The sequence below is a fragment of the Delphinapterus leucas genome, chromosome 1 (assembly GCF_059928025.1).
Source record: "Delphinapterus leucas isolate spDelLeu-1000000601 "Yukka" chromosome 1, BTC_Dleu_Yukka2, whole genome shotgun sequence".
NCBI classification, from domain to species: domain Eukaryota; kingdom Metazoa; phylum Chordata; class Mammalia; order Artiodactyla; family Monodontidae; genus Delphinapterus; species Delphinapterus leucas.
In genome coordinates, this window is record NC_143129.1 from 55,815,209 (window position 1) to 55,837,082 (window position 21,874).

The 21,874-nt window shown below is 37.4% G+C and overlaps 1 protein-coding gene across 9 annotated transcripts in view; it reads left to right on the forward strand.

Annotated features, from left to right (window-relative positions):
* ACBD6 (acyl-CoA binding domain containing 6) overlaps nucleotides 1-21,874 on the forward strand; it is a 224,013-nt gene that overhangs the window by 87,592 nt on the left and 114,547 nt on the right. For 6 of the 9 annotated variants that reach the window (XR_002642447.3, XR_016392980.1, XM_089910443.1 and 3 more), the window contains one exon: nucleotides 9,642-9,731. Coding sequence is in view for 6 of the 9 variants with exons in the window: in XM_089910443.1 (XP_089766569.1) it covers nucleotides 9,642-9,731 (90 nt within the window). In the remaining 3 variants the exon portion in view is untranslated. Of the gene's footprint in view, nucleotides 1-732; nucleotides 786-9,641; nucleotides 9,732-21,874 lie in introns of all 9 variants that reach the window. The other 3 variants (XR_016392982.1, XM_089910461.1, XM_089910454.1) reach the window with 1 other exon arrangement.

Here is a 21,874-nt window from a genome sequence, read left to right on the forward strand (position 1 = left end):
TGGTGTCTAGCATTAATTTGAGGAAATTCAGTCATTGTTTCAGGTATTCATCTGTTCCTTTCTCTGTTTCTTCTCCTTCTGGTATCCCCATTATGCATACATTGTATCTTTTGTATTTGTCCCGTAGCCCTTGGATATTCTGTTCTGGGTTTTCTTTTTTTTTTTCCCCCGGTCTTTGTTCTCTTCACTTTTCAGCTTTCGAGGATTCTATTGATATATCTTCTATCTCAGAGATTCTTTCTTCAGCCATGTCTGGTATACTAATAAGCCCATCACAGGCATTTTTAAACTTTCTGTTACAGTGGTTTTTTTATCTCTATCATTTCTTTTTGGTTACTAGGATTTCCATTTCTCTGCTTACATTGTCTGTCTGTTCTTGCATGGTGTCTGCTTTATTCATTAGAGCCCTTAGCATATTAATCATAGTTGTTTTAAATTCCCAACCTGATAATTCCAACATCTCTGCCCTGTTTCATTCTGATGCTTACTCTGTTTCTTCAGATTGTGGATTTTTTGCCTTTTGGTTTGTCTTGTAATTTTTACTGATAGCTGGACTTGATATATCAGATAAAAGGAACTGCTATAAACAGGCCCTTAGTAATGTGGTGGTGAAGTGTTGGGGAGAGAAAGTGTTCTATGGTCCTATGGCTCGGTCTCAGTTTTGTAGTGAGCCTATGCCTCTGGACTGGGAATCTCACAAATGTTTCTCTTTTTTTTTTCCTCCCCCTTTAGTTGGGACAGAATGGCTGGAGTGGACTGGAGTTGGGTATTTTCCTAACCCCCAGGTCAGTTAGGCTCTGATAATACCCCAACAGGTTAGGTGCTGGTTAACCAGTTTCCCCTGAAGGCAGGCGGTTTTGAGAACAATAGAGCTTTGGCATATTTCAGAATGGTTAATTTCCCTTCCCCCTGCCAGAAGCATGAGGGAATGTTTCTCTGACATTTATTGTGGGAACCTCGTCAAGCTCCTAGAAGTAAATCTCACACTATTGGGGGGGGTGCGGATAGAGGGGTTGAGTAGATGCCCTTGGAGTTTTTAACCCTCAGAGTTGTCTGCACTGTGCCTCCAGCAATTCATTAATTACAGTCAGGTTTTCTTACCTGGCTCTGGTTCCCCAGGTGGTTTCCACTTGTGAGGCTCTGCTCCGGGATGTCGAATTCATCTGTCTCTCTAGTCTCAGGGGCAGTGGTTTGCCCTGTGTCTTTCCCTTTCTTATGGATCTAAGAATTGTTGATTTTTTCAGTCTCTTCAGCTTTTTTGTTTGTTTGTTAGGATGGAGTGGCAACTTCCTAGCTCCTTATATATGGAACCGGAAACGAAAAGCCCACTTAACTTTTCACGGTCACTTTTTCACTGGAAATGATTGTGTATGTACTATATTAACCCTGTTAGAATTCTCCATCTTTCAAATAATACTATTTTATACAGTGTGGGTTATAGTTTACAGAGTACTTTCCCCACATTTACAACTCTGTAAGGTACTTTCACTTATTACCGTGTTGTCTTTACAACAGCCCTGTAAGGTAGATGTTATCCTTATTTCACAGACAGGAACTATTTCAGAGATGTACACATTACTTGTTCGAATACATATAACTGCTAAGTGGAAATGCAGGTCTGAGAGAGTATTCTTTCCACCACTGGATTTAAGAAGTATAATCAGTTTCCAGTCAACCCTGCTACTGTTGTGCTCTGATTTGCAACAATTTCTTTTATAAAATAGTCAAATCCACCTGTGACCTCTGCAAGGATCATTGGGCAGCAGTGATAGGGATAAAATAAATGTCTAGAACTCAAATAGCTTACACTAAACAACACCATTTTTGTGTGAAAATAAAAGTAACACTTGTAAAATATCTTGCTTCTGTCATTTAGTGACTTTGATATAGTACGGTTTCCCAGGTCTTCTAGTTTGTTACCCATGCAGCTGCCTTTCCCCCAAGTCTGCCAGAACACTTGTGTTTCCATGAACAGATGAAGTGCTTACACATTCATAGACTGAGACGCCCAGAATTCAGTTGGGTTCTCTCATTGCTCCAAGCAGATTTCTGCCCTTTCAGCCATGACAACTCAGGCTGGGCTCTAAATACTGATGGCAAGTCCTTTTATTATTAATCAGGGATTTGTATGAATTAATTTAAGAACGTGAGGGAGGTGGGAGCTTAAAATTAACATCGTAAATAAAATAAAGGGTACTGCTTCATGACACTTAAAGCTCTAGCAAATAAAACAAGTTTGCAAGCTTTGATGATGGATTAAAAATATATAATCTCAAAGTTAAGTTGCTAGCTAAATACTTTTAACCCCTTTATCAGAAAAAAGACATTTCCCTACTATAATAAGTTGGGTAACAATTACAATTTTGAAAGGATATCCTGGTCTTCTAGGTGTTTGTCTAATATTTGAGCTTGAGTTATTTCACTACTCATTGCCTAAGATTCTTTGGAATGGTATACGACTTTATTTAAAATGTTCATTCAGCAGATTCAGCCCATTTCAGTCTTTCCCTGAGATGATTAAAAATTACATTTATTGCACTTAAAATTTTTTGTGAGCACATAGAGAAATTTTAATTATAGTCATAACACGATAAGCCACATTTGCACTCCCACATATTGAAATAAACATAATTATATTGCCTAAAATGCTTAGAATCTATAGCTATCATAGCACATGAACATATATATATATATATAAAATACCTTTTAAAATATTCCTATTCTATAATGAAGTTATTTTATTATGCAGAAGTATAGTTCCTGGTGTGTATCTTTTATTTAAGTTGTAATTGCTACAGATATAGTAAGGCATATATTTCTAATTTGAGGAAATTACGTGGTGTTTCCTACTGATATGGTGATTAGGACGCTGTCTATATTTCATGTAATAAAAACAGTTTTGTAGTTATACTTACTATTCAGGATGCTATAGGTTCCAAGTTTATAGCATCATGGTGTTCTGTGTACTCATTTGTTATTTAAATTACAGCTTTTATTAAATTTTTTAATCATTTGCAGAAATGTTTGGAAATTGAGGTGTAGATAATATGAAGAGAAATGTGAAGATCTAAAAGCTTATACATTTTTTAAAATGGTGCTTCAATTTTTATTTTTTGAGTCAGTTAATATAACTCTTCACACATGCCACATATTTATAGTTCTTCCAAGAAAATATCTTGGATGATTTAAATAATTTATAAAGTGTACTTAATGTATGAACAGAATATTTCTTATCAGTCATCAGGCACATATTATGTCTGCACAATTCTTGTCACACAGTTTATTTCTCAGATTAGTGCCATATACAGTAGACACTGAATACGTGCTTCTTAGTGATATTTAAATAATATTTTATTTATTTCTAATTAATTTATTTTTGGCTGTGTTGGGTCTTCATTGTGGTGGGCGAGCTTCTCATTGCGGTGTCTTCTCTTGTTGCGGAGCATGGGTTTTAGGTGCGTGGGCTTCAGTAGTTGTGGCACACGGGCTCAGTAGTTGTGGCGCATGGGCTCAGTAGTTGTGGCGCACAGGCTCTAGAGCGCAGGCTCAGTAGTTGTGGTGCATGGGCTTAGTTGCTCCGTGGCACGTGGGATCTTCCCAGACCAGAGCTTGAACTCATGTCCCCTGCATTGGCAGGTGGATTCTTAACCACTCTGCCACCAGGGAAGTTCCTTAAATAGTATTTTAAACTTTTACATTAATTTAAATTTGTTTTAGAACAAATGTAGCAATATAATAATATTTGAATGAATTAGATGACATTATTCCAGTGCAGCTATCATCACTCCCCCCAGAAGCATTCATACAATTCATTGGTTTTTCCATAGATTTTTGTCTAATACACTCAAAAATTCCTCTTTTATTGAGCTGCTACTTTAGTTAAGTTCTTTCTGTCCTTTTGAAGGTCTAATTTTATACTATTTTCCATATGTTTATTGATTCTTTCAAATACTTTGAAGAAGATCACCTTTCTCTTGACTCCATTCCGTTCTGCACTTGCTTTGTTTTAAATTTGTGGCTCATGTCAGAATACAGTTTACATGCTTTTGGTTTGAGAAACTGCTGCAAAATCTGGCAAAACAGACAGTACTAACCTAACAAAGAAGCAAAAGGTTTAAGAGGCAGAGTCAGTGTGCTAAGGCTCAATTTATGCTTCTATTTAAGAAAGGAAGGAAAAAATGCATCCTCTTAAATAACTTTCTACACTTGAGTATATGTTAGTTTGGTTATGTAGTTGATTAACATATTAATTTGAAGGAACTTTATTCACACTAATAATTGAGAAATGCATTCTAAACTGTCAAATTATGCTCATTTGTATTAATACAGGCAGCACCATTTAAAAATCAAGCCTATGGTAATACTTTACACCAGAAACTCGTACTTAATGCAAAATGAGAAAATAGTGAAAGTCATTTAAATCTTATGAGCTTTGGCAGCATACTTTTTTTTTAAATTTTTTATCATGGTAAAATATACATAACAAAATTCACAGATTTAACCATTTTCAGGTGTACAGTTCTGTGTCATTAAGTACTTTTACATTGTTTAACCATCACCACCGTTTTATCTCCAGAACTTTTTCGTCTTCCCCAACTGAAATTCCGGACCTATTAAACACTAACTCCTCATTCCTCCCTTTCCCACAGCCCCTTGCAGCCACCATTCTACTTTCTGTGTCTGTGAATCTGACTACTCTAGGTACTTTGTGTAAATGGAATCATACAATCATACACAAGCTCTCTTGAGACTGGCTTATTTCAGTTAGCATAATATCTTCAAGGTTCATCCATGTTATAACATGTCAAAGTTTCCTTCCTTTTTAAAAATGAATGATATTTGTATGTATATACTGCATTTTGTTTATCTAAATATCCATCTGTGGACAGTTGGGTTGCTTTCATATTTTGGCTATTGTGAATAATGTGGCTGTGAATGTGGGTGTGCAAATTTTTGTTTTTTTCCAACACTTTATTATGAAAATTTGTAAACATACAGGAAAGTTGAAAGAATTTTACAGTGAACATCTATATCCCTACCACTAGATTCTACCACTAGTTATTTTACTATGTTTGCTTTATCAATATCTAGCCGTTTCTCCATCCATCAATTGATCTATGTTTTTGATGCATTTCAGAGTATTTTATAGACAATAAATTTTCTTCTAAATGCTTCAGCATACATATCATTAACTAGAGTTCAGTATTAGTTTGGTTCTTCTTTTAAGGTAACGTGTATATATACAATGAAATGCACAAATCTGAAGTGCACATTCAATTAATTTTGACAAATGCACATACCTGTGTAACCAAAACTCCTGTCAAGATATAGAATGTTACTGTCACCCCAGAAAATTCCCTCATGCCCCATCCCAGGTGGTTCTTTCTCCTAATCGTACAAAGGTAACCACTGTTCTGATAATTCTTCTACCATAGATTGGTTTTGCCTGTTCTAGAACTTTATATAGATGGAATCATAATATGTACTTTTTTGTGTAAGGCTTCTTTCATTTAGCATAGTGTTTTTGAAGTTCACTGATATTGTCATATAGATCAGTATTCTTCCTTTATATTGCTGACTAATATTCCATTGTATGAATATGAATTCATCGTAGTGTATTTATCCATTATCTTCTGATGGACACCTGGCTGCCTTATTATTATCACTGGATTACTTATTATTTTATACAGGATGAAGTAATATCTCCCTTGCTTACTCCTTAACCCTTTAGTTACTAACATTATGGCTTAGTAAATGCTTATAAAGGGAGTTTCTAAAGTAGTGTATTTAAAATCCTTCTGAATTCCCTGATAGCTCAGGAATACCATTTCCTTTTACCTTAGATCTTAACCAGTGAAGGAGATCAAGTATTCACTTATTTTAAATGTGTATTAGCTTCCATGCTAGCCACATCTTGCGATCATAAACTGCCACCCAGTCCTACTGCTGTCTGAGTTTTTGAAAGAACGTTGTTGGTTCACTAATGAGAGGTGGGTGGAGGTAGGAGGCTTTGTGTAGTTTCTGGTGGTTGCAGGTGGGGGAGTTCTCACTGTAGCCAGCTGCTACAATGGCAGCAGCAAAGGGTAGAAGATAGGGATAGGAGAGAGGAGGCAGAGACACTACAGGTTATTGGTAGCTGAAGTCAATCAATTGTAAATTGAAACCCAATTTTTTGGAGAGAGAAATTCAAGTCAACCTATTTGCAGTATTTCACTTAGTAATTAGACAGTACTATACCATACCATCTTTGATAAAATGGCAACTCTTAACAAATTTAAACATACCAACTTTGCCATGTTTTTGTCTACTGTATGTATGGTGTACATGCTTTGTTTGTATCTGTTCTCAAAATACCCTAAGAACATCGAGTCATTTTATAATACCATCTCTTTTCATTTAATTTGTGATATCCAGGAGAAATCTAATTTTTAAAAATTCTGCATGGTTTAAGAACAAGTAACCAAGGATATCAAAGAAGCATATAAAATATTAAGACTCACTCTGTATTTTCCAGAAGGTATGAAAGTAATACCACTTAATAGGTTAGCTGCCACCCTGCACTTTCCAAGCACTTTAGAGTCATTCATCTGTCTGAGGTAAGACGGTATTTGCACCCTTGGTTAACAGATGGGAACTCTTTCTTCCCCGCTATGTTTTACTGTATTTGAAGTCCAGAATTTATCCGGAGCTCTCCAAACAGTGCTTGTGGTTTTCTGCTGACCTAACAAAGATTCCTTTTAATAATGGCTTTCCCCACAAATGTCCCAAATAGTTCTGCGATATTCTTTCAGAAGTTATTAAAACTAGAAGCAGACAAACAATTGTCAGCTTTTGTGGTAACAGTAAAAATAAATTTAACTTGAAAATTTGTAAGAGATTATATCATTCATAGAAGATAAAACAATTATATCTAAAAATACGTAAAGTATCTCATAAGTTTGTATAAAATCTTTAAGCAAATATAAATTTAATGTGCACCTAATTGATGGTTTTCCTTCTGGAAGAGAAATTATGGAATCCTGTATCTAAACTAATTTAGTAAATTTAATAATTGCATTATATTGGTCCATATATGTTTATGGCTAACAAAGAGAAAGGAGAGAAACCACAGGTGTTATTTACTGATTTTATCAGTAGGGGTTATGAGGATAGATAGATAGATATGCAGATATCTTCTCTGCAAATTACTGGTTATTTATTACTTGAACTAATAATCTTAGAGTATGTTTACAGGAACTCTACAATTTGAAGAAGTAAAGAGTTATCACATTCAGATACCTGGTTGTGCTGATCTTTGTTCATTTAAATGCAGGATATTTGAAGGCAAAAATTCCAAAGCCTGATTTACTTTATCTATGCTTATTTACAAGTATGTTTAATCCTGCTCTTGTTTTTGAACTTCTTAATGCTGCATAAAAATATTAATCATTAGGTGGTCTTAATGTAGCTATCTTCAGCCCTTCTGCAGAAAGTCATTATCAGAGAATTCATTCTAATTCAAGGTTAATTAGTGTACCATTAAAATAATGTGTTACAAAAATTAATTACATTGCAGGTCAGAAAACCTGTTAAAAAGCATAGTGTAAATGTCTGAGAGCACATCATCCTCCTTAAAACATTGCTATACAAGTGCCACCCTTCTAGAAAATATATCCAAAGTGAAAATCACTACTGAGGTCCAGTCATAGGTGTTTCGTCTAAAGTAAATTTTTGGCACCACATATGGGAAATTTAAAATATAACTCCCCATTAACAGTAAAATGCGTTGCTTGTCTGCTTTCCCACCGAAACAGCTAAGGATTTATAATTTAGCATTAGTCTATGTAACCCTATTGGGTTAAACCTAAGGAGAAATCAGGAATCTGGTTGAGAAATAGAAATTATCTGTATATCTTGTAGTAAAAATACTAGATATATTAATATTATGTTTTCTTACTTAACTATTAGGTACTTCTGGTAGGTTCCCTGTATAAGTCTATCAGGCATCATTTTAACTATGTAGTAATTCTTGTTAATAATTTAACATAATAGCCATAAAATGTACAGTTAAAATTAGAACTAAGAATGATACAGACTTTGACATTTTATCTGATTATTTTAATGTAAAAGCTGTGAAACAATTACATTGAACTATAAAATATTTTATACATTGGTATTAGTTCTGAGAGTCTAATTAGAATATCTATCTATTCGTATAGAGGGTTTTGAAATTAGTGCTCTAGTAACACTAAATCAGTACACATTAGAGCTGGAGAACATTTAACATAGGCAACTCTATTCTCTACTCCACAATACATTTTTTACTTGGCTTTTAGAATTGTCTCCATTTAAAAAATTTTTAGTGGGCTCTGAGCAAAGTAGTTTTGCTGTTACAATAAACTGTGAATGGTTTGCCCACGTTTTAAAATGTTTTGCTTCCCTTCCTCTTTGGATTTTGTGTAAGCCTATTGCAAAACAGATATTCACAGGTAAGTAAAAATAAATTGAGCAAATGAAAGAAAAAGAAAAGGACAATTTGTAAGGAAGAAGTTGTCTTACTTTTTGTTTGTTTGTTTCACGAATAGTTCCTGGTTTGATTAGTTGAACTAATAGGTATGTGAAGAGAGTCTGTAAGGTGAAGTGTGTGAGTTTAGAAAAGCTTTCTTGAAAAGTGCTTTTTACTTTAAAGTCATCTTTGTCCCAGCTTATATCTGCTTAAATCTTTTCTAAAATGACATAAAGCAGGGATTTCAACTTAATTTGGAAAAACATTCCATTCTTTAAAAAATGACATCACTACCACCCTGAAAAAAGTAGTGTTAAGCCATACATCACTCATTTCTTCAGAAAAGCCCTTAGCTTTGGGGGTTTTGTTTATTCTTTGGACTGAGTAGGCTCCTTTCATTAACTAAACCAAGATGTCTGACAGTGGAGAAAAGAATTAACACATTGAGAGTAACCGTTCATCCTTGGTAGACAACAGTTAAAATTAATGTTTCATATTTAGTACTTTTGTCTCCTGACAGTTAATATCTATTCTGTTTTACAAGTGGCTTTCACAGTCAGCATTTGAAGACAAACACTAGCAGACTTTACTAATGTTTTGGGGATATTTCAGGGTGTAAATTTGGGATATGAAGGGGAAATGCTTAGTTTCAAAGTGATTAAATTTTCTTACATTTTAAGGAATAAACTTGAGTAAATTTAGATAAACTGCATTTAGATTATGATCTCTACCTAGGTTTAAGTACTTTTTTTTTTTATCCATAGGATTTTTTTCACCAGAAGTGGACATAATTTAAAACTATCTCTGACCTTTATAGAGTACTTTAAAATTTACAAAGCATTATTTTGTAACTCATTCATTCAACAAATGTTATTGGTATTATTGTTGTTAGTGTTACCCCCACGCTGTGGGTGAGGAAGCTGTTCAGGCTGAAGAAAGTCACTGGGCTAGTACAGAACAGATTCCAGAAGTAGAACTCAGGACTTTCTATTGATTTCCAGTCTGCTGATTTTCCCATAGAACATTTTATATCAATCATTCTTAGAATAGTTAATCTACATTTTTGCATATTACTCTGTCTTTCTTCAGACCTTATATCTTTTATATGGTCCCACACTGGATTAACAAATTCATTTATCTTTTTCTGTGTTTTTAGGGCAGAGCTCTACTCCATTGGGCTTGTGATCGAGGACATAAGGAACTAGTCACAGTCCTGCTACAACATAGAGCTGATATTAACTGTCAGGTAAGAGTGATAAAAAGGGAGCTTTTTTAAAAAAATTGGGGTAAAATCCACATAAGATAAAATTTACCATATTAACAATTTTAAAGTGTACAGTCGAGTGGCATTTAACAATGTGCAACCATCACTACTGTCTTGTCCTGCAGCATTTTCATCACCCCAGCAGTACGCTTTGTACCCATTAAGTGGTCACTCCCTATTTCCCCCTCACTCCAGACCTTAGCAACAACTAATCTGCTTTCTCAGTGGATTTGCCTCTTCTAGATATTTCATATAAATGGAGTCATAAAATATGTGGCCTTTGTTTCTGGCTTCTTTCACTTGGCATATTTTCAAGGATTATCCATGTTGTAACATGTAACAGTACTTCATTCCTTTTTGTGGCTAAATAATATTCTGTTGTATGGATAGACCACATTTTACCAGTTCATCAGTTGATGAGCAGTTGGGTTGTTTCCACCCTTTGGCAGTTGTGAATAATTGCGGTGAACAATTTGTGTACATGTTTTTGTTTAAACACTTGTTTTCAGTTCTTTTGGTTCTGTACCTAGGAGGAGAATTTAAGTTATATGATAATTTGATGTTTAACTTTTTGAGGAACCTCCAAACTTTTCCACAGGAGCTACACCATTTTACATTCCCACCAGCAATTCATGAGTGTTCCAGTTTTTCCACTTCTTCGCCAATACGCATTATTTTTCTGTTCATTAGCCATTCTAATGGGCATGAAGTGATATCTCATCATGGTATGGATTTGATTTGCATTTCCCTAATGACTAATGATGCTGAGTATCTTTTCATGTACTTGTTGACAGTTTATATGTCTTCTTTGGAAAAATGTCTATTTAAGTGTTTTACCCCTTTTTAAACTGAGTTGTCTTTTATATTTAAGATCTAAAAATTCTTTATATATATTCTGGACATTAGACCATTATCAGATGTATGATTTGCAGATATCTTCTCCCTTTTCGTGGGCTGTCTTTTCGCTTTCTTAATAGTGCCCTTTGGTGCATGTAAAGTTTTTAATTTTGATGAAGTCCAGTGTATCTATTTCCTTTTGTTGGTTGTGCTTTTGGCATCATACCTAAGAAACCTTTGCCAAATCCACGGTCATTAAGATTTACCCCGAAATTTTCTTTCTTTCTTTTTCTCTCTTTTTTTCTGACTGTGGCAAAATATATATAACATAAAATTTACCACTTTAACCATTTTAAGTGTACAGTTCTGTGGCATTAACTACTTTTACGGTGTTTAACCATCACCACCATTCATCTCTAGAACCTTTTCATCTTCTCCAATTGAAACTCTGTACTCATAACTAGCTCCCCATTCCCCACCCCACCCCCTCAGCCCCTGGCAGCCACCATTCTACTTTCTCTCTTCATGAATTTGACTACTCTAGATACCTCATACAAGTAGAATCATACAATATTTGTCCTTTTGTGACTGGCTTATTTCGCTTAGCATAATGTCTTCAAGGTTCGTCCCTGATGTAGCATGTGTCAGAATTTCTTTCCTTTTTAAAACTAAATAATGTTGCATTGTATGTGTATACCATATTTTGTTTATCCAGATATCCATCTGCAGACACTTAGGTGACTTTCATCTTTTGGCTGTTGTGATTAATACTTCTATGAATATGGGTAACAAATATCTGTTTGAATCTTTGCTTTCACTTCTTTTGAGTATATACCCAGAAGTGGAATTGCTGGATCATATGGTAGTTCTTCGTTTAATGTTTTGAAGAATCACCATACCATTTCCACAGTGGCTGCACCATTCTACCTTCCCATCAACAATGCACACTTGTTCCAGTTTCTCCAAATCCTTACCAACACTTGTTATTTTCTGTATTTCTGATATTAGCCATCCTGGTGGGTATGAAGTGGTATCTCATTGTGGTTTTAATTTCACTTCCATAATGATTAATGATGTTGAACATTATTAATGTTGAACAATCAGTTTTGGCCATTTGTATATCTTCTTTGGAGAAATGTCTATTCATGTCCTTTGCCCATTCTTTAATTGGGTTGTTTGGGGTTTTTTTGTTGTTAAGCTGTAAGAAGTCTTTATATAGTCTGGATATCACCCCCTTATCAGATGCATGGTTTACAAATATTTTCTCCCATTCTTTGGGTTTTCTTTCACTCTGCTGATAATAGGGTCCTTTGATGCACAATAGTTTAAAATTTTGATGAAGTTCAACTTATGTATTTTTCCTTTTGTTGCCTGTGTTTTTGGTGTCATATCCAAGAAATCATTGCAAAATGCCACGCCATGAAGCTTTTTCCCAGGTTTTCTTTAAGAGCTTTATAATTTTAGCTTTGTTTTTTGACCCAAGTAAAAGGTAACGTAAGGGTCCAGCTTCATTTTTTTGCATGTGGATATTCAGTTTTCCCAGCGCCATTTATTGAAAGGCTGTCTTTTCTTCACTGAATGGTCCTGACACCCCTTGTCAAAAATCACTTGACCATATATGCAAGAGTGTGGGATCTCTATTCTATTCCATTGGTCTATATGTCTGTCATTATGCCACTACTACCCTGGTTTGATTACTGTAGCTTTGTAGTAATTTTTGAAATCAGGAAGTGTGAGACTTCCAACTTGTTTTTCTTTTTCAAGATGGTTTTGGCTATTCTGGGTCCCTTAAGTTTCCATATGAATTTTAGGATGGATTTTTCTAATTCTACGAAAAAGTCATTGGGGTTTTGATGGAGGTTGCATTGAATCTATAGATCGATTTGGGGAGTACAGGTTTCCCTTGCTCTCTGAAAGTAAATCATTCCTACGAAACCTTTTGTAAGCCAAAATGATGTAAAGCAAAGAAGCAATTACCTTAGGACACATCTTGCTAACGAACGCACAAAGTAAACTGAGATAATGCACAGACGCTCACACAGTTAAAAGTTATGGTGGCTTCGTGCTGAGATGCACAGTGTAGTTCCTGAAGAAGGGGCTAGATGGTGCTGCTCTTAGTGCTCAGGGTACGCGCTGCCTCTACAGTAGCCAGCTGCAAAACAAAGGGCGAGCACTGGTTTTCACCTTTTTTTGTAAAAGCAAAAATCGTCTTCAGATTTCTTTCGGTTAGCAAAAACAGGTACTAATGTAGGTCTTTAGTAAAAGTGAAGTGGCATAAAGCAGACTTTTGAAAAGCACGAGATACCTGTATTGTCATCTTAACAATGGTAAGTCTTCCAATCCATGGAATGGCCTTTTTTTGTGTCTCTAATTTCTTTCAGCATTGTTTTATAATTTTCAGTATACAGTACGTTTGCCTCCTTGGTTTAGTTTATTCCTGAGTATTTTATTCTTTTTTGACACTATTGTAAATGAAGCTATTTTCTAAATTTCTTTTTTTGATTATTCATTGTTAGTGTTTAGAAATGCAAGTGATTTTTGTGTGTTGATTTTTTTATCCTGCAACTTGGCTGAATTTGCTTATTAGTTCTAACAGCTTTTTGTGGAATCTTAAGGGTTTTCTACATATAAGATATGTTCTCTATGAACAGAGATAATTTTACTTCTTCCTTTCCAACTTGGATGCCTTTTATTTCATTTTCTTGCCTAACTGCTCTGACTAGACCTTCTAGTACTGTGTTGAATAAAAGTAGTAAAAGTGGGCATCCTTGTCTTATTTAGGAGTTTGCTTTTTAATTTAGTATAAATTATACTAAAGATAGATACAAAATGCTTTTCCTTTACGTAATATTTGTTGGCATATCCCTTCCACTTTAGTCCCCTCGGCCTCCTGGGCTCACCCTGAACTTTTCATCAAGTCTGAAATTTTCAGTTCTAATTATACTCTCCAATTCATTTCACTCTAAATCTCTTATTTGACTTTATGGAAATCCTGAGTCCCTTGACTGATCTGCCTTCTCCCATTTTAGTTCATTTTGTCCACTCTCATGCAATTATCCTCACCTTCATTCCCATTCCCTGTTTTTCAGCTATGGTAGCCACCTGGCAAAACGCCTGCCTTCTATACAGCTACACTCTGGGTCTGGGCAAAGCTAGAAAAAAAAATTACTCAGCCTGGATATTATCATAAATCATTGTATCCATCTTTAATTTTGACTGGCAAGTCTTACGGTCTTTCTTATTCTCACATTTTCCCTTATTTCACAGACAAAATAGAAGACCTCTTTATCTCCAGCCTGTCTCTCAGCCAGTAGCTGCAGCAACATATATTTCTTGGACACCCCTCAGACACTTCAAATGCACAGTGTCTAACACTGAACTTACCATCTCTCAACAGCCACCGCCCCCGCCCGCCCCCCCCCCCGTAATTGGCATCAGCATCCACCCAGTGCTCCAGGACTCATCCTTTATTCTTCTCTCATTTTCACACCACTGAAGTCCTATAGGTTCTGCCTGCTAAGTGTACCTCAAATCTATCCACTTCTCTATTTCAGCATTGCCAACACACTAGTTTAAGCTTATTAAATTATTTCAGCAGCTCTCAACTATATCCCTGCTTCTAATCTTGATGTCCTTCGATACATTTCCCACTTTTCATCTGGAGATTCTTTCTAAAATGCTAATCTTCAGGGGCTTCCCTGGTGGCGCAGAGATTGAGAATCCACCTGCCAATGCAGGGGACACGGGTTCGAGCCCTGGTCCGGGAAGATCCCACATGCCGCGGAGCAACTGAGCCCGTGCGCTGCAACTACTGAGCCTGCGCTCTAGAGCCCGCGAGCCACAACTACTGAAGCCCGTGCGCCTAGAGCCCGTGCTCCGCAATAAGAGAAGCCACCGCAATGAGAAGCCCACGCACTGCAATGAAGACCCAACACAGCCAAAAATAAATAAATAAATAGGGGGAAAAAAGAATGAAATGCTAATTTTCAAATATTCTCTTGTTTACTTTTATTATTCTAAGGTAAAATCTAAATTTAATTTGCCCTATAAAACCCTTCATGATCTGGACCTTGCTTACCTCTCCACTTATTTCTCAGCACACTCCTAGCTTATGGTATGCTGAGTTCCACTGGTTCTGAAGAACTTGACATGCTGCTCACCTGTTGGCCGCCTTTTTTTTTTTTTGAACATCTTTATAGGAGTGTAATTGCTTTACATTGTTGTGTTACTTTCTGCTGTATAACAAAGTGAGTCAGCTATATGTATACATATATCCCCATATGCCCTCCCTCTTCAGCCTCCCTCCCACCCTCCCTATCTCACCCCTCTAGATGGTCACAAAGCACCAACCTGATCTCCCTGTTCTATGCAGCTGCTTCCCACTAGCTATGTATTTTACATTTCATAGTGTATATATGTCAGTGCCACTCTCTCACTTCGTCCCGGCTTATCCTTCCCCTTCCCGTGTCCTCAAGTCTATTTTCTACGTCTGCATCTTTATTCCTGTCCTGCCCCTAGGTTCTTCAGAACCTTTTTAGATTCCATATGTATCTGTTAGAATACAGTATTTGTTTTTCTCTTTCTGACTTATTTCATTCTGTATGACAGACTCTAGGTCCATCCACCTCACTACAAATAACTCAGTTTCCTTTCTTTTTATGGATGAGTAATATTCCATTGTATATATGAGTCACATCTTCTTTACCCATTCATCTGTCAGTGGACACTTAGGTTGCTTCCATGTCCTGGCTATTGTAAATAGAGCTGCAATGAACATTTTGGTACATGACTCTTTTTGAATTATGGTTTTCTCAGGGTATAAGCACAGTAGTGGGATTGCTGGATGATATGGTAATTCTATTTGTAGTTTTTTAAGGAACCTCCATACTGTTCTCCATAGAGAACAGTATCAATTTACATTCCCACTAACAGTGCAAGAGTGTTCCCTTTTCTCCACACCCTCTCCAGCATTTATTGTTTATAGGTTTTTTTGATGATGGCCATTCTGACTGGTGTGAGGTGATACCTCATTGTAGTTCTGATTTGCATTTCTCTATTAATTAGTGATGTTGAGCATCCTTTTATGTGTTTGTTGGCAGTCTGTATATCTTCTTGGAAGAAATGTATATTTAGGTCTTCTGCCTATTTTGGCATTGGGTTGTTTGTTTTTTTGATATTGAGCTGCATGAGCTGCTTGTATATTTTGGAGATTAATCCTTTGTCAGTTGCTTTGTTTGCAAATATTTTCTCCCATTCTGAGGGTTGTCTTTTCGTCTTGTTTATGGTTTCCTTTGCTGTCAAAAGCTTTTAAGTTTCATTGGGTCCCATTTGTTTATTTTTGTTTTTACTTCCATTTCTCTAGGAGGTGGGTCAAAAAGGATCTTGCTGTGATATATGTCACAGAGTGTTCTGCCTATGTTTTCCTCTAAGAGTTTGATAGTGTCTGGCCTTACATTTAGGTCTTTAATCCATTTTGAGTTTATTTTTGTGTACGGTGTTAGGGAGTGTTCTAATTTCATTCTTTTACATGTAGCTATCCAGTTTTCCCAGCACCACTTATTCAAGAGGCTGTCTTTTCTCCATTATATATTCTTGCCTCCTTTATCAAAGATAACGTGACCATATGTGCATGGGTTTATCTCTGAGATGTCTATCCTGTTCTATTGACCTATCTTTCTGTTTTTGTGCCAGTACCATACTGTCTTTATTACTGTAGCTTTGTAGTACAGTCTAAAGTCAGGGAGCCTGATTCCTCCAGCTCCGTTTTTCTTTCTCAAGATTGCTTTGGCTGTTCGAGGTCGTTTATGTTTCCATACAAATTGTGACTTTTTTTTGTTCTAGTCCTCTGAAAAATGCCATTGGTAGTTTGATAGTGATTGCATTGAATCTGTAGATTGCTTTGGGTAGTAGAGTCATTTTCACAATGTTGATTCTTGCAATCCAAGAACATGGTATATCTCTCCATCTGTTGGTATCATCTTTAATTTCTTTCATCAGTGTCTTATAGTTTTCTGCATACAGGTCTTTTGTCTGCTTAGGTAGGTTTATTCCTAGGTTTTTTATTCTTTTTGTTGCAGTGGTAAGTGGGAGTGTTTCCTTAATTTCAGTTTCAGTTTTTTCATCACTAGTGTATAGGAATGCGAGAGATTTCTGTGCATTAATTTTGTATCCTGCTACTTTACCAGATTCATTGATTAGCTCTAGTAGTTTTCTGGTAGCATCTTTAGGATTCTCTATGTATAGTATTATGTCATCTGCAAACAGTGACAGTTTCACGTCTTCTTTTCTGATTTGGATTCCTTTTATTTCTTTTTTGTCTCTGATTGCTGTGGCTAAAACTTCTAACACTATGTTGAATAATAGTAGTGAGAATGGGCAGCCTTGTCTTGTTCCTGATGAGAGTGGAAATGGTTTCAGTTTTTCACCATTGAGAGTGATGTTGGCTGTGGGTTTGTCATATATGGCCTTTATAAAATGTTGAGGTAAGTTCCCTCTATGCCTACTTTTGGAGAGTTTTTATCATAAATGGGTGTTGAATTTTTTGAAAGCTTTTTCTGCATCTGTTGAGATTATCATATGGTTTTTATTCTTCAGTTTGTTAATATGCTGTATCACATTGATTGATTTGCATATATTCAAGAATCCTTGCATTCCTGGGATAACCCGCACTTTATCATGGTATATGATCCTTTTAATGTGCTTCTGTATTCTGTTTGCTAGTATTTTGTTGAGGATTTTCACATCTATGTTCATTAGTGATACTGGCCTGTAGTTTTCTTTTTTTGTAACATTTTTGTCTGGTTTTGGTATCAGCATGATGGTGGCCTCGTAGAAGGACTTTGGGAGTGTTCCTCCCTCTGCTGTATTTTGGAAGAGTTTGAGAAGAATAGGTCTTAACTCTTTTGTAAATGTTTGATAGAATTCACCTGTGAAGCCGTCTGGTCCTGGGCTTTTGTTTGTTGGAAGATTTTTAATCACAGTTTCAATTTCAGTGCTTGTGATTGGTCTGTTTACATTTCCTATTTCTTCCGGGTTCAGTCCTGGAAGGTTGTGCTTTTCTACTAATATATCCATTTCTTCCAGACTGTCCATTTTATTGGCATATAGATGCTTTTAGTAATCTCTCATGGTCCTTTGTATTTCTGCAGTGTCAGTTGTTACTTCTCCTTTTTCATTTCTAATTCTGTTGATTTGTCTTCTCCCTTTTTCACTTCATGCATCTGGCTAATGGTTTATCAATTTTGTTTATCTTCTCAAAGAACCAGCTTTTAGTTTTATTGATCTTTGCTATCATTGCCTACATTTCTCTTTCATTTATTTCTGATCTGATCTTTATGATTTCTTTCCTTCTGCTAACTTTGGGGATTTTTTGGTCTTCTTTCTCTAATTGCTTTAGGTGTAAGGTTAGGTTGTTTGAGATTTTTCTTGTTTATTGAGGTAGGATTGTATTGCTATGAACTTCCCTCTTAGAACTGCTTTTGCTGCATCCCATAGGTTTTGGGTCATCGTGTTTTCATTGTCATTTGTTTCTAGGTATTTTTTGATTTCCTCTTTGATTTCTTCAGTGATCTCTTGGTTATTTAGTAGCATGTTGTTTAGCCTCCATGTGTTTGTATTTTTTTTTTTTTTTTTTTGTGGTACGCGGTCCTCTCACTGCTCCAGCCCCTCCCATTGCGGAGCACAGGCTCCGGTCGCACCAGCCCAGTGGCCATGGCCCACGGGCCCAGTCGCTGCGCAGCATGTGGGATCTTCCCGGACTGGGGCACGAACCCGTGTCCCCTGCATCGGCAGGCGGACTCTCAACCAGTGCACCACCAGGGAAGCTCCTCTATTTTTTTAACATTTTTTTTTCTGTAACTGATATCTAGGCTCATAGCGTTGTGGTCGGGAAGGATACTTGATACGATTTCAATTTTCTTAGATTTACCAAGGCTTGATTTGTGACCCAAGATATGATCTATCCTGGAAAATGTTTCATGAGCACTTAAGAAAAAAGTGTATTCTGTTGTTTTTAATGGAATGTCCTATAAATATCAGTTAGTTCCATCTTGTTTAATGTGTCATTTAAAGCTTGTGTTTCCTTACTAATTTTCATTTTGGTTGATCTGTCCATTGGTGAAAGTGGGGTGTTAAAGTCCCTGCTATTATTGTGTTACTCTTGATTTCCCCTTTTGTGGCTGTTAGCATTTTTTGCCTTATGTATTGAGGTGCTCCTATGTTGGGTGCGTAAATATTTACAACTGTTACATTTTTTTCTTGGATTGATTCCTTGATCATTATTTAGTGTCCTTCTTTGTCTCCTGTAATAGTTTTTAAAGTGTATTTTGTCTGATACGAGAATTGCTACTCGAGCTTTCTTTTGATTTCCATTTGCATGGAATATCTTTTTCCATCCCTTCACTTTCAGTCTGTATGTGTCCCTAGGTTGAAGTGGGTCTCTTGTAGACAGCATATATATGGGTCTTGTTTTTGTATCCATTCAGCCTGTTTGGGTCTTTCAGTTGGAGCGTTAAACCATTTATATTTAAGGTAATTATCAATATGTATGTTCCTTTTACCATTTTCTTAATTGTTTTGGGTTTGTTATTGTAGGTCCTTTCCTTCTCTTGTGTTTCCTGCCTAGAGAAGTTCCTTTAACATTTGTTGTAAAGCTGGTTTGGTGGTGCTGAATTCTCTGAGCTTTTGCTTGTCTGTAAAGGTTTTAATTTCTCTGTCAAATCTGAGTGAGATCCTTGCTGGGTAGAGTAATCTTGGTTGTAGGTTTTTCCCTTTCCTCATTTTAAATATGTCATGTCACTCCTTTCTGGCTTGCAGAGTTTGTGCTGAAGGATCAGCTGTTAACCTTAAGGGGATTCCCTTGTATGTCATTTGTTACTTTTCCCTTGCTGCTTTTAATATTTTTTCTTTGTATTTAATTTTTCATAGTTTGATTAATATGTGTCTTGGCGTGTTTCTCCTTGGATTTATCCTGTATGGGACTCTCTGTGCTTCCTCGACTTGATTGACTATTTCCTTTCCTATATTAGGGAAGTTTTCAACTATAATCTCTTCAAATATTTTCTCAGTCCCCTTTCTTTGTCTCTTCTTCTGGGACCCCTATAATTCGAATGTTGGTGCGTTTAATGTTGTCCCAGAGGTATCTGAGACTGTCCTCAATTCTTTTCATTCTTTTTTCTTTATTCTGCTCTGTGGTAGTTGTTTCCACTATTTTATCTTCCAGGTCACTTATCCGTTTTTCTGCCTCAGTTATTCTGCTATTGATTCCTTCTAGAGAATTTTTAATTTCATTTATTATGTTGTTCATCATTGTTCGTTTGCTCTTTAGTTCTTCTATATCCTTGTTAAACATTTCTTGTATTTTCTCCATTCTATTTCCAAGATATTGGATTATGTTTACTGTCATTACTCTGAATTCTTTTTCAGGTAGACTGCCTGTTTCATCTTCATTTGTTTGGTCTGGTGGGTTTTACCTTGCTCCTTCATCTGCTGCGTATTTCTCTGTCTTCCCATTTTGCTTAACTTACTGTGTTTGGGGTCTCCTTTTCACAGGCTGCAGGTTCGTAGTTCCCATTGTTTTTGGTGTCTGCCCCCAGTAGGTAAGGTTGGCTCAGTGGGTTGTGTAGGCTTCCTGGTGGAGGGGACTAGTGCCCGTGTTCTGGTGGATGAGGCTGGATCTTTTCTTTCTGGTGGGCAGGACTGAGTTCTGTGGTGTGTTTTGGGGTGTCTGTGAACTTACTATGATTTTAGGCAGCCTCTCTGCTAATGTTTGGGGTTGTGTTCCTGTCTTGCTAGTTGTTTGGCATGGGGTGTCCAGCACTGGAGCTTGCTGGTCGTTGAGTGGAGCTGGGTCTTAGCGTTGAGGTGGAGCTCTCTGGGACAGCTCTCGCCGATTTATATTACATGGGGCCGGGAGGTCTCTGGTGGTCCAGTGTCCTGAACTTGGCTCTCCCACTTCCGAGGCTCAGGCCTGACACCCAGCTGGAGCACTGAGATCCTGTCAGACACGTGGCTCAGAAGAAGAGGGAGAAAAAAATAGAATAAAATAAAATAAAGGTATTAAAATGAAAATTTTTTTAATTATTAAAAAATAAAAAGTAATTAAAAAAAGAGAGCAACCAAACCAATAAACAAATCCACCAATGATAACAAGCACTAAAAACTAAACTAAGATAAACATATAAATCAGAAAGTAGTCAGTCTCATACAGCAAACCCCAAGTCTGCAGTTGCTCCCAAAGTCCGCTGCCTCAATTTTGGGATGATCATTGTCTATTCAAGTGTTCCACAGATGCAGGGAGATCAAGTTGATTGTGGAGATTTAATCTGCTGCTCCTGAGGCTGCTGGGAGAGATTTCCCTTTCTCTTCTTTGTTCGCACAGCTCCTGGGGTTCAGCTTTGGTTTTGGCCCTGCCTCTTATGTAGGTTGCCTGAGGGTGTCTCTTCTTCACCCAGAAAGGCGGGGGTTAAAGGAGAAGCTGATTAGGGGGCTCTGGCTCACGCAGGCCTGGGTGAGGGAGGGGTACAGAATACGAGGTGAGCCTGCAGTGGCAGAGGCTGGTGTGACATTGCCACAGCCTGAGGTGTGCCGTGCGTTCTCCTGGGGAAGTTGTCCCTGGATCACGGGACCCGGGCAGTGACGGGATGCACAGTTCCCAGGTGGGGAGGTGTGGATAGTGACCTGTGCTTGCACACAGGCTTCTTGGTGGCTGCAGCAGCAGCCTTAGCATTTCATGCCCGTCTCTGGTGTCCACGCTGATAGCCACAGCTTGCACCCATCTCTGAAGCTTATTTAGGCAGTGCTCTGAATCCCCTCTCCTCGTGCACCCTGAAACAATGGTCTCTTGCCTCTTAGGTCCAGAATTTTTTCCCGAACTCCCTCTCAGCCAGCTGTGGTGCATCAGCCCCTTTCAGGCTGTGTTCACACAGCCAATCCCAGTCCTCACCCTGGTATCTGACCTCTGAAGCCCGAGCCTCAGCTCCCAGCCCCCGCCCGCCCCGGCTTGTGAGCAGACAAGCCTCTCGGGCTGGTGAGTGCTGGTCGGCACCGATCCTCTGTGCGGGAATCTCTCCGCTTTGCCCTCTGTACCCCTCTTGCTGCGCTCTCCTCCATGGCTCCGAAGCTTCCCCCCCACCCACTCCCCGTCTCTGCCAGTGAAGGGGCTTCCTAGTGTGTGGAAGCATTTCCTCCTTCACAGCTCCCTCCCAGAGTTGCAGGTCCTGTCCCTATTCTTTTGTCTCTGTTTTTTCTTTTTTCTTTTGCCATACCCATGTACGTGGGGAGTTTTTGCC